The sequence below is a fragment of the Cricetulus griseus genome, chromosome 2, assembly GCF_003668045.3.
Source record: "Cricetulus griseus strain 17A/GY chromosome 2, alternate assembly CriGri-PICRH-1.0, whole genome shotgun sequence".
Lineage (NCBI taxonomy): Eukaryota > Metazoa > Chordata > Mammalia > Rodentia > Cricetidae > Cricetulus > Cricetulus griseus.
In genome coordinates, this window is record NC_048595.1 from 17491557 (window position 1) to 17503224 (window position 11668).

At 51.3% G+C, this 11668-nt stretch overlaps 1 protein-coding gene across 1 annotated transcript in view; it reads right to left on the reverse strand.

Moving 5' to 3' along the window:
- The window catches only part of Myom3 (myomesin 3), a 46982-nt gene that overhangs the window by 16037 nt on the left and 19277 nt on the right, over positions 1-11668 (reverse strand). Inside the window, exons 14-22 of the mRNA XM_027399698.2 lie at positions 10265-10448; positions 8487-8661; positions 6855-6976; positions 6295-6482; positions 5944-6070; positions 4387-4565; positions 2082-2196; positions 847-1003; positions 360-469 (exon numbers count right to left, since the gene is read on the reverse strand). Coding sequence (XP_027255499.1) covers positions 360-469; positions 847-1003; positions 2082-2196; positions 4387-4565; positions 5944-6070; positions 6295-6482; positions 6855-6976; positions 8487-8661; positions 10265-10448 — 1357 coding nt within the window. The remainder of the gene's footprint in view (positions 1-359; positions 470-846; positions 1004-2081; positions 2197-4386; positions 4566-5943; positions 6071-6294; positions 6483-6854; positions 6977-8486; positions 8662-10264; positions 10449-11668) is intronic.

Below are 11668 nucleotides of genomic sequence, written 5' to 3' on the forward strand. Positions count from 1 at the left end.
GGTTCCACTACAGCCATCCTAGGGCCACCCATGCTGAGATGTTCCAAGAGAGCTCCACATTGCCATCAACTTGGGGTCACATGCTCCACAGATGCTGGTGGTGAGAACTGTGGGCTTTGGTCCTGGGGGAAAGCTGTGGGAGATGCTACAACTACTCTTGACTACCTCAAGGTTGCCTATGCTCCACAGCTGCTCAGAAAAGCATCCCTTACATGACAGGCTCTGTAGGAATGACCACACTAGTGTCCAGCTTTGGTCAGGCTGAGCCTCCATATCCACTTGGCTTCTATGGGCCAAGTGCTTGGGCTCTAGATCAGGATTTGCTTCCCTGAGGAGGTGGCGGGGAGTAAGGCCATTACCTTCCTCTGTCAGCGTATGGCTTGCAGAGGTGTCTTCATCAGCATCGGTGACCACCACTGAGTAGACACCCAAGTCTTGAAGGTCAGGTTCTTTCAAGATGACCTTGGACCTGGAAGAGAGAGGCAAGCTGATGCTCTGAGCTGTGAGCCTTTGGACTCGGGCATTGAGGGGTAGGAGCTGGAGTTTGGCTTTGGTGGCCTGTGCCTCATCCTAGGTCCTGGCCAAACTCGACAGTAAAGGGACAGCTATCCCCTTGCACTAGAAAAAGCTCTAGAGCTGGGCAGTGTGGCACATGGTCTGTAACCAAGCAGCAGTCACTCCGTGTATGCTTGAGGGTTCTAGGCAACAGCATCCTTCCTTGCTTCTCTCTGAGCTGGCAGCCAGCACCGCCATGGCAGATGGGGGCAGCCCTGGCCAACCTGTGTGTCTCCCTACCAGTTCTGCCACCCTTGGATGCTGCCCCCGCCCCCGCCATGCCCCACTCACTTGTTAATTTCATCCTCCACCTCCACTCTCTGTGGATCGGGTGGACCCTTGTAATCCTTTGACCACTGGAACTCAGAGAAGTCAGGGGCTTCGGGGGCTTCGAAAGCCAAGTAGATACGGCCGTCTTCATCCACACCAACCTGGATCTCCTGTGCGTCTGGGGTGAGATCCAGGAAGGGACAGTAGAACTGGAGTTGTGTCAATCCCCTGATTAGAGCCTTAGACTTCTGAGGCCTTTCATGACCCTCAAATGTCACCTCCTCAAGAGGTCCTTCTGACTGACTTTTCTTCTTCCTTCTCCCCTTCCTCTTCCTCTCTCTTTTCCTCCTCTTCCTCCATGCCCCTCTTAATTTTTCTCTTTGACATAAAATGTTGCTACATTAGCCCAGACCTGCTTTGAGCTCACTGTGTAGTGCAGGCTATCCATGATTCTACAACCTTGGCCTCTGGAGTGCTAGGGTTTTAGGCATGCACCTATAACCTGGCTCCTGCCTCTAAAAATTCCTTTTATCTTTTCTTTCTTTCCATCTCTGCAGCAGCGCTGTGACAAAACCCAGAGCCAGGCAAGCCCTCCACCACTGAGCTACATCCCTCCCTTCCTCCTGGCTGTCCTAAAACTTCCTTGTGGAGTAGTTTGTCATCTGCCTTTACTGTCTGTCCACTCCTTGCAGCCATTTCCCCTATGATGACAACAGCAGAGACCTGCTTCCTCACCCACAGCTCTATCCCTGGTGCATTCAGACCTCACCAAGTATTTGCGAGTTGAATACATAACAGGATATACCTTACAATTGTGGGTGAGTCTGGTGTCTGCGACCTGTGGACCTTGGTGGTTTAATTGTTTTGCGCTAGCGCTAAGTGAGTTCTACTGTGTGAGGACCTAGGTGCAACTCTTGGCATGCATAGCCGGAGAGGCCGCAGGCCCCGTGAGCTCGAGAGCCAGAGCTGCGCAGAGTGGCTGAGACAGAGCTGGCTATCAGTTCAAGGAGTTGCATAACTTCATGCTTATGACATAGAAAGCATGGAAGAGACCCTCACAGCCTGTGGAAGAGGGTAGCAAGGGGGATAGGTCAGAAGGAAACATTGAGCTGGTGGTAGGTAGAATGGTGGGTGGGACAGAACCAGAGGATCCAGGCCTCCAGCTGCATCCCGTGAGTCTCCCAATTCTCTATGAGTGTCTCCTGCACCCAGACCCCAGTCCCCCAGTGCAGCCTGGCACTCCCTGCTCATCTTACCTGGCTTGTCTTCCAGGAGCACAGGGTCAGTGGGCACTGATGGCTGTCCTAGACCAGCTGAGTTCATGGCTTGGACCCTCAACATGTATTGTTTTCCTGGCTGCAAGTCAGATACCTGGGGATGGGAGAGAAAAGCCTGAGAACAGGAAGGGTACACCCGTCCAGAGCTGCTGGGACCCCTTCTGGACTGGGGCAGGCCAGGAATATGCCCTTTGCCTGGGATCCAGGGCAGGTTTTGCTTTTGTTTTCAGATGTGGCCTGGGACTCACCATCCTCATTCTTGGCTTTCATGTTTTAAGACAAGGTCTTGTAGCTCAGGCTGATTTTTTTTTTTTCTTCAAAACAGGGTTTCTCTGTGTAGTTTTAAAGCCTGTCCTGTAACTCACTCTGTAGACCAGGCTGGCCTCAAACTCACAGAGATCTGCCTGCCTCTGCTTCTCAAGCACTGGGATTAAAGGTGTGCGCCACCACCGCCTGGCAACTCAGGCTGAGTTTTAACTGGCTTATGCAGCTGTGACTGGCCTCTTGTCTCTGCTTCCCAAGTACTGGGATTACAGGCACCATGCCTGCCTGTGAGTTCCAGTTTTCTATTGGCCTCTCTGTCTGGCTCTGTCCTCTGGGTACTGTTGCCCAGAGTCTGATGGGACATAGCTCACTCTCCTCCCATCTAGAAATTGCTCTTCCTTCCTGCATTCCTCATCTCTTAAAGATGCTGCCTTCTCCTCAGAGGCTCTGAGACAGACCTGGGGTCACCTTCCATGCTCCTTTCTTAGCCCCAAACAAGTTATTTTTCTTTTTTCCCCCTTAATGGCACTGGGGATTGAACTAAGGCCCTCATGCATGCTAAACAAATACTCTACCACTGAATTACATTCCTAACATTAAAACAACAACAACAAAACCAACCTTAGCTGGATGTGATAGGACATCCCTATAGTTCCAGTATGGAGGCACCAATCTCTATGAGTTTGAGGTCAGCCTGGTCTACATACAAGTTCCAGCTAGCCAGAGCTACACAGTGATACACTGTCTCAAAATTAATCAATTCATTAATTTTTGGAAACAGTCTCTGGCAGGCCAGACATGCAGTCAAGGATGACCTCGAGCTTCTGACCCTTCTGCCTCCACCTCCTGGGCGAGGAGATTGCAAGCCGCCATGCCTGGCTGACACGGTGCTGGGGATCAAACCAGGGCCTTGTGCATCCTAGGTAGGCAGTCTGTTACCCAAGCCACATCCTCAGCTCTAGTATTTTATTCTGAAACAGGGTCTTAGTACGTTACCCAGGATGGCCTTGAATTTGCTGTGGAGCCCAGACAGGCCTTGAACTTCTTACCCTCCTGCCTTTGCCTTCCGAGTAACTGGGATTACAGACAGCACTGCCGAGTGTGGCTCCTCAACTCATCTTGAAGGAGGCTCTCCTGTCCATGTCCCAGCTGTGCCTTGATGGAAACGCTATTTCTGCCCCTTTGAATTAGCCCCACAGTTCCCTCAAAGGCATCTCTGCCCCCTGGACCTTCCTCCAGTCTGTCTTTACCTCTGCCAATCTGACTATGCCTAAATCTTCCAATTCTGATGTTTGTGACCTAAAGTCTTCCAATGTGCCTAAGCCTCTGCCCTCTTACTCTTATATAAGTGACCTTCACTCTAGAGCTCCCCCAGGGTCCCTGGCCTTGGCCTTGCTGAGGTCTCTGCCTGAGCATCCCAGCCCCATGTCCTCCTTGGTCTAACTGATTCCAACTCTGGCTCCCTTATTCAGCTGTGACTCATGCAAGGATGCCAGGGAGTGGCTCTGACTTTCCTTCCTGGAGCTCCCAGAATCCCTCTGATTCCTCCTGTCACCAATGCCCATTTCATGTTTAGCTTAAAATGTCCGGGACCTGGTCCAGATCTGGCAATAAGTAGGTGTCAAGGAGTGGTTAGTGAGTTACTGAGTAGCAGCCAACCATCTCAAGGTGGAAACCAGTGCCAAGTCACTGCAGCCATCTGCCCTGGCCTGGGCCAACACACGTGAAGGACAAGGAGGCCATTCACCATGCATCTGCTGGCTCTGCTGGGGGGAGGCTGACCCAGAATCTGTTGAACTTATACCTCTTCATTGACCTCCCTTATATCTACACTCCTGTGTCTAGAAGACCTAATGCCATCTAATCATTTCAGCCACCATTTGACAGTGACATTCTCTGCTATAAAGACTGTCCCTGTATGTCTTTATCTGTTCACGAGGATCTTATTTTCTTGGTATTCATTATTACAATAGACTTCTGCCAAATGCAGTGGCAGGGAGTACAGAGGGCAGAAACTCACCCTGAGGTGGGTACCAGAGGTGACATCTGGGGTGACAGGCTTCCACTCCTCAGAGCCTTTCTCCTGGAAGCTGACACGGTAGCCTGTGACTGGCCCAGCTCCTATATACAGTGGGGGCTCCCACTGCAGCATCAGGGAGGTGGCCCGCACCTCAGATACCCTCACGTCATATGGGGGGCCTGTGAGGGACGAAATATGGGCAGAGATGGGTTGTTCAACCAGGCAACAGCTATCCATCCATCCATCCATCCATCCATCCATCCATCTACCCCGAAGTCTTCTAGCCAGACAGGTGGGCAGCCAGTTGTGCAAGTCAGTGTGTAAACTGTGGGCAGTCAGTGTGCAAGCTGGATAGTTTGTCAGCCATCACTAAGTCTAGAAGTGTCTCCTTTGGGCACAGCGAGACCTAGCCAGCCTTGGTTACCCAACACTTGACCTTGGACCTGAAGCTTGGCTAACTGTTTAAAGTATGCTGGGCATCCCCTCCTTCCCAATTCCTCCCCGACCTTGCCGACTCCCATCCGAGACATTTCCTCTTCCACGTCAAGGATGGAGGGCGCACTGGTTATGACCTCCAGAACCAGACTGCTAGGGTCTTGTCCCAGCTCTACCCTTTCCAGTGATGGGGATGAGGAGTTATTTAACCTACGTGTTCCTGTCCCCTCACTTCTAAAGTGACGCAATGGCAGTTCTTATATGGAGATGTAGAGAGCAGCAGGGAGGTCTTTCATAAAAGAGCACCCACACAGGAAATATCCAGTTGGCATTAGCTGCTTGTAATTGCATCCCAGCTTGTGATGCCCAGGGCATCCTACATGCTAGCAAGTGCTCCCTCCGCCCCTGAGCTATTCCCAGCCTCCGGGGAAGGTTTTATGTGGAACACAGATCTGAGACGGCAGGGTGATCTGTCAGGGACTGTTTCTTCCTAGGAGAGCTAGAGGCTCATGGGCGAGCCAGTAAGGTTGCAGGAGTAGAGTTCAGGGTGGCTGATGGTCCCTGTTTGTCTAGGATTGGGTTTGGGGGTGGTGGATTGGAAATCCTGGATGAGCCTGGCTGTCCTAACAGTGTGGCCTTGGGGTTAATGAAAGGTCTGTGACCAGAAAGAGATCAGATGATGTCAAGGTGGGTGACAGTTTAGCTGGGACCAGGTGTGGTTTGGTTAAGGATCCTCTCAGGCAGGCATAAGATAGTCTGTTTCAGGGTTTATACCAGCGGTTCTCAACCCGTGGGTCATGACCCCTTTGGAGGGGGCGTGGAATGGCCCTTTCACAGGGGCCACATCAGATATCCTACATATTAGATATTTACATTATGATTAATAACAGTATCAAAATTACAGTTATGAAAATAATTTTATGGTTGGAGGTCACTACAACATGAAGGGTCACAGCATTAGGAAGGTTGAGAACCACTGGCTTACAGGGTCAGCTTGTGCAGAATGTGGGATCTGGACTAACGGAGCAAAGCAGGATGCCCAGGGTGAGCAGTGACATTTGTGTTGTTGGTCCGATGAGAAGGCAAGTGGATGAGTCTGGGTATTGGCCCTCAGGCTCTCACCTGGCTCGGGCATCGTCCACTCTTTGCACTCAAACAGGCCACTGGGTGCCGACAGCTCGCCGATACCTGCCCAGTTCAGTGCCCGGGCTCGGAACTCATAGAAATGGCCTTCTTGAAGGTTGGTGACCTGCAGAGGTGGGAAGTCAGACTGCGGAAGCTGAGGCTGGGCAGAGGTAGGAGGCCCAGGGCAGTGGGACAGCCGGAGCAGGAGACCTTGGGAACTTCCAATACGGCTGGCTATTCTAGGGGCTACGAGGTGGCAGAGCCTGGGGCACCCCAAGGTGCTCCCACCATGCTTTTTGCACCTCGCACTGCAGTAGTGGTGGAGCTGCAGTCACACTCCAGCCTCACCTTGCACACCCGGCTGGGGATGGGCTGGTGGTTGACTGGGTGCCAGTCTGGCTCCTCCGAATCATGCTGGTCCAAGAAGTAGCCCAGGATCTTGCCACCTCCACGTCGTTTGGGGGGTTTCCAGCCAATGGTCATTTCGTTCTTTCCACAGGATAGGAGTGCAAAGTCATATGGGGCCGAGGGGGTAGCTGTGGGAGGCAAGGACTGAGGAGAGGGCTCCCTGGAGAGGCTGAATTGGGCAGCGGGGCTCCAGGGAGATGATAAACCTCCCCTGGTGGGTGCCCACCCTGATCCGTGAGTCCTCCCTTAGCCACCACTGTCTGCTCCCTTCAAGGGTGTCTTGGAGTCTGGTCTCTGAGCCTGGAAGCTTTACTACTCCCGGGGATCAGTACTCACCATGGCCTCAGGCCACTGTCACTTCCTCCCTGAAGGAAAGAGTGAGCAAAAAGCTCCAGTTCTCTTAAGAGAGTTTTGCAATCAGACCTCCCAAGACATGGCCTTGGCTCCTGCCTAGGCCAGGCTTCCCTGAGGATTGCAGGCTGGACGTGGCCTGGACTCACCCAGAGCCTGCTTGACTCTGATGGGCTGTGTCGCAGCCGAGCTTTCGCCAACGCCAGCCTCGCTGACCGACCTGATGCAAAATTCATACTCCTTCCCAGTCCTCAGCCCTGGAACCGTGAACCTGGGAAAGAAAAGTCCAGCCCTCAGGGGTGTCCAAACAGCTGACACTGTTTGGGATAAATGTCACCAGCGAGAGGAGTAGAAGGTTCTTGTCTAAATATTGCCCCAGTCTTACAGGGATATATGAAATGGCACATGGAGGATGCTGTCCTTAGGGTTGTAAGAATATCTGTTCTTCCAGAACCCATCACCCACATGCAAAGATGAGGGGCTGGGGGTAGTGTAGTTGGTAAAGTGTGTTCTGCACGTGCCTGAGGAAATGAGTTCAGTCTCTAGCACCAAAGCAAAAGTGGTGTGTGGTGGTGTGTATGAGTAACTTCTGCTCAGGGTGTATGTGCCTGGGTAGAGACAGGATCCCCACAGATGCAACACAAAAAATAAAAGACCCAGAGACAGATATTGGGGTTCAAGTTTCCAACTGAAGATCAGAAAAGCAAAGCAGCCAGCCACTAGCTCTCAGCTCAGACCATAGGGGCGATTCTCAATCTGCTCCTGACTTCACTGCTCCTCAGATTCACACGGCTCTGCTCTCCTCAGTGTGGCTAGAGACTAATCCTGAGACTGAATACCTCTACCTTTTATACCTCTCAAATCCTGGGATTAAAGTTGTCCTGAGCTCTGACTCACTCTCCGGTAGCCCAGGGTGGTCTTGGACTCAGAAATCCGTCTGCCTTTCTCCTGAGTCCTGGGATTAAAGGTGTGCATCACCACTGTCTAGTGTCTATAGCTAACCAGTGTGGTTGGCTTTGCAAACTGATCCCCAGTGGCTGATCATAAACAATATGTCACCACAGTGAACTCAAGGATCATAGAGAGACCCGGTCTCAAAGAATAAGATGAGGTGCTGGGCGTATGGTTCCTACCTACATGAACACATACATGCACACATTCACCACACCTACAAACATGCAAAAGATGCAAAGATGCCTGAAAGGGGCCTGGGTCAAGGTGCAGGAAGCCTAGCTCCAGCCCAGTGCTGCTGACACATGCTCAGGACACCAGCCTCAGCTTTGGGTAACAGCGTCTGCTATGGACTACACTGTCACTGTGAGTCAGCACCGGAGAATCCCTTTAAAGACTGCCCCCCCCCCCACACAAGAGAATTATCATCCAGGCCCTTGGAAGAAATCCTGGCGTATAGGAAACTGCCTTCCTTATCCTGTTTCCTCTGGATGAAACTGGATCCGTGGGCCTTCCTTTCTCTCACCCACTTTCCTGTGACTCTGTGGAATGCCTGTCTAAGGTCACCTCCACCTTCGGACTCTTGCCAACAGTGCGCTCAATGAATGATGTCTTAAAACAGACCCTTTGGGTCTAGGAGTCTCCCCCCCCATCACTTATTATAGGAGCTTAACTCTCTGTGCCTCAGTTTCTCCATCTTTAAAACAACAGTACACACAACCATGTTAAATACAGGGTTGTAGTGAGCTAGGAGAACCCAGTACACGACAGAGCTTAGAGTGATGGCCAGCCTGGGATGTCCTGGCCAGGAGCTCATGAGATGGACTTACTTGGTGTCCAGGATGGGCTTGTTGTTCACCGTTTGCCACTCTGATGTCCCTGCTTCCCGGGAGTAGATGTAATAACCCAGGAGTTCCGTGCCACCCTCCACAGGCTCCCAGGTAAGGGAGACAGAGGTCTGCGTGTCTCTGAAAGCTTGGACTTGAGCTGGAGGAGGGAGAGTTGCTGAAAAACAGGACAGAGAGGACCCTGAGTTATGGTCCTGATAGGTGAGGAGGGGGAGCATGGGGGATTTGAGAGGACTTCCACAGCAGTCAAGGTAGTGGCTAAATTCCAGACCTGCTACAGGGCTTTGGGACCATCCAAGCTGAGTGGGCCTGACACCCACTCTCCCGTCCTACAAGCCTCCTCTTTCCTCACTGAAGCATCAAGGCCTTTTACATTAATCTCAGTTCCTCCCTCCCTCCCTCCCTCCCTCCTCCTCCCTCCCTCCCTCTCCTCCCTCCTTCCCTCTCTTTCTCCCTCCCTTATCCAATTTGGTAGCTTTCCCCAGTCTTTAACTTCAATCTTAAAAAAAAAAAAAAAAAAACCAAAAACAACTTGATTTTCTTTTCTTGAAAATTCTGTACTGATTTTCATAGTTCCCAAAGACCACGTTGCTTGAATTGGGACTCCCATGATTTGCTAAATGGATGGACAGAGGGTTGTTCGTATGTATACATGGAGGTATACAGGCATGTATGGGTAGATGGATGACTGGATGGTGGGATGAGTAGATGTGTGTATGGGTAGATATGGGTGTGTGTAGGCTCATATATCTGGATGCTTGGTCGCCAGGGAGTGGAACTGTTTTAAAGGATTATAAGGATTAGGAGGTGTGATCTTGTCAGAGGAAGTGTGTTACTGGGGGTGGGCTTTGAGGTTTCAAAAGCCCATACTAGACTCAGCCTCTCTCCTGCACCATGTCTGCCTGTATGCTGCCATGATAATGGATTAACTTCTGAAATTGTAAGGATGCCTCCAATTAAATGATTTTTAAATAATAGTTGCCTTGGTCATGATGTCTCTTCATAGCAACAGAACAGTGAGTATGACACACACACATATATAATTTACACAGTGTGTGTGTGTGTGTGTGTGTGTGTGTGTGTGTGTGTGCATTATTGAAGCAGGGCAAATCCAGGGCTTTGAAGTGCTCTCCAGCTGAGACCTGCAGCCACCAGATCTTTCAAGAGATGAGCTGGGGATGGCTGCTCCAGGGAGCCCTTGGATCTCCTTGGAGAGCAAAGAACCCTAGAATCCAGAGCATTGAAAGACCAGGGGCCTCGATAAATTGGGATGGAGCTGCCATGGGGGGCTCAGGAGGAGTCAAAAGTTGGGGGGACAGTCACCAGGGACCCCAGTATGGTAAGCTTGGCAAGTGAGAACACCAGGTCTGCCTGGAGAGCAGTTCTCACATGGGATTGTCTGGCCACTTGTAGAGGAAGTGGGGGCCTGCACAGGAAGTCCATCCATTTAAGAGGCTCAGGACTCCTTCAGAACTGAGGGACACTTCCTCACACTCACTCCTGTGCTAAACTCAGCTGGAGTCCGACACCTGTGAACCATTGATCTGGGAGCAATGCCCATCCCTCCCCAAGACTGCTGCCCAGAGAAATGGAATTTCTGACAACTCAAAACTTTACGGACGGGAGGTCACATTGCTTGCTTTTCAGCCTCAGTGGCAGGGAAGTGGGCAGTGACCATTGCTGAAACCTGAGTTCCAATCCCGGGTTTGACAGTCTGGAGAGCTTGCTTTTTCCCTCCATGCAGCAGCATCACTTGGTACCTGGCTTGCCCTTCAGGGCAATGGGTTCGCTGGGTTCAGAGGGGTCGCTCATGCCATACTGGTTCAAGGCTCGCACCCTGAAGACATAAGATTTTCCTTTCTCCAAGTCCAGGAGGGCAAATTGCAGGGACTTGATGGGTTTTTCTGAGTTGATGGCCTCCCAGGTTCCACTACCTATGATGGACTGGAGAGTAAGAGGGATTGGGGTTGGTTCAGTGGCTGCTGGAGCCTGGCTGTGGGCTGGGCTCTTCCCTGCAGGCTCTTAGAACAGCTGTCTGCAGCTTGAGCAACTCCTGGGCACCTGAGCTCTCTGATGTCTGGGGAGCCCCTCACGGGAGGAGTGGCCAGTTCTAACTGAGTTCCAGTGTGGCTCACACAGCATTAATGGTATTAATACCTGCAGTCCCTTAGGGCCAGACGATTGGAACAATAGGCCCAAACCTGTCCTTTAGCCACGAAGACAATTGATTGCACCTTCAAAACACATTCAGGGTCCAGTTCTAACTCCCACCACACCCTTGGCCCAGGCCAGCCTTACCTGTTGCTTGAATGACTTAACTAGTCTCACTAACCCCTCCTATTCTGACTTCAGCTTTTTTTTCTTTTTTTCCCTTCTCTCCCCCTTCTCCTTTCTCCCTTCCTTCCTCTTTACTTCTTGCTATTTTTTTTTTTGATAAATTTTTGTTTTATCTTATTATTTTGTGTGTGAGAGTACCCAGAGGCCAGCAGGGTGCATTCAATCCCTTGGAGGTGGAGCTACAGGTGTTTGTGAAGAGCTGAGTTCAGAGTTTCTGAACTCTGGTCTTCCGATGGAGCAGTCTGGACTATTAACTGCTGAGCCAACCTTCTAGGCCCTTTTTGATTTGTTTGTTTTTGAGATAGGGTTTCTCTGTGTAGCCCTGGCTGTCCTGGAACTTGCTTTGTAGACCAGGCTGGCCTTGAGCTCACAGAGATCTGCCTCCTTCTGTCTTCCAAGAGCTGGGATTAAGGGTGTATGCCACCATGCCTACCCCCCCTTTTGGTTTTTGAGACAGGGTCTCATGTAGCTCAGGCTGGCCTAGAACTCATTCAAAGGTGGCTTTGAACTCTTGAATCCTCCTGCTGGTATCTTCCCAGTGCTGAGATTACAGGCATGCACCACCATGCCTCTCTCTGGTCTTTTCCTCTGTGGCTTTCAGTGGATTTTTATAGCAACAGGCCCCTGTCTGCTCAGAACCCTTTCAGGCTCCCGTGTCCTTCTGACCTGTTACCAGACACTTCCCTGTGACTTGCTACCTATCTGGCCACCATTCATTTTCCTTCTTCCAGTACATTATATCTAGGTCTTCCTGTTGCCCTCCAGAGGCCCAGGTCCTATCTCCGGGCCTTTGTACTTACGGGAGCCCGGCTACAGGAATATTCTGG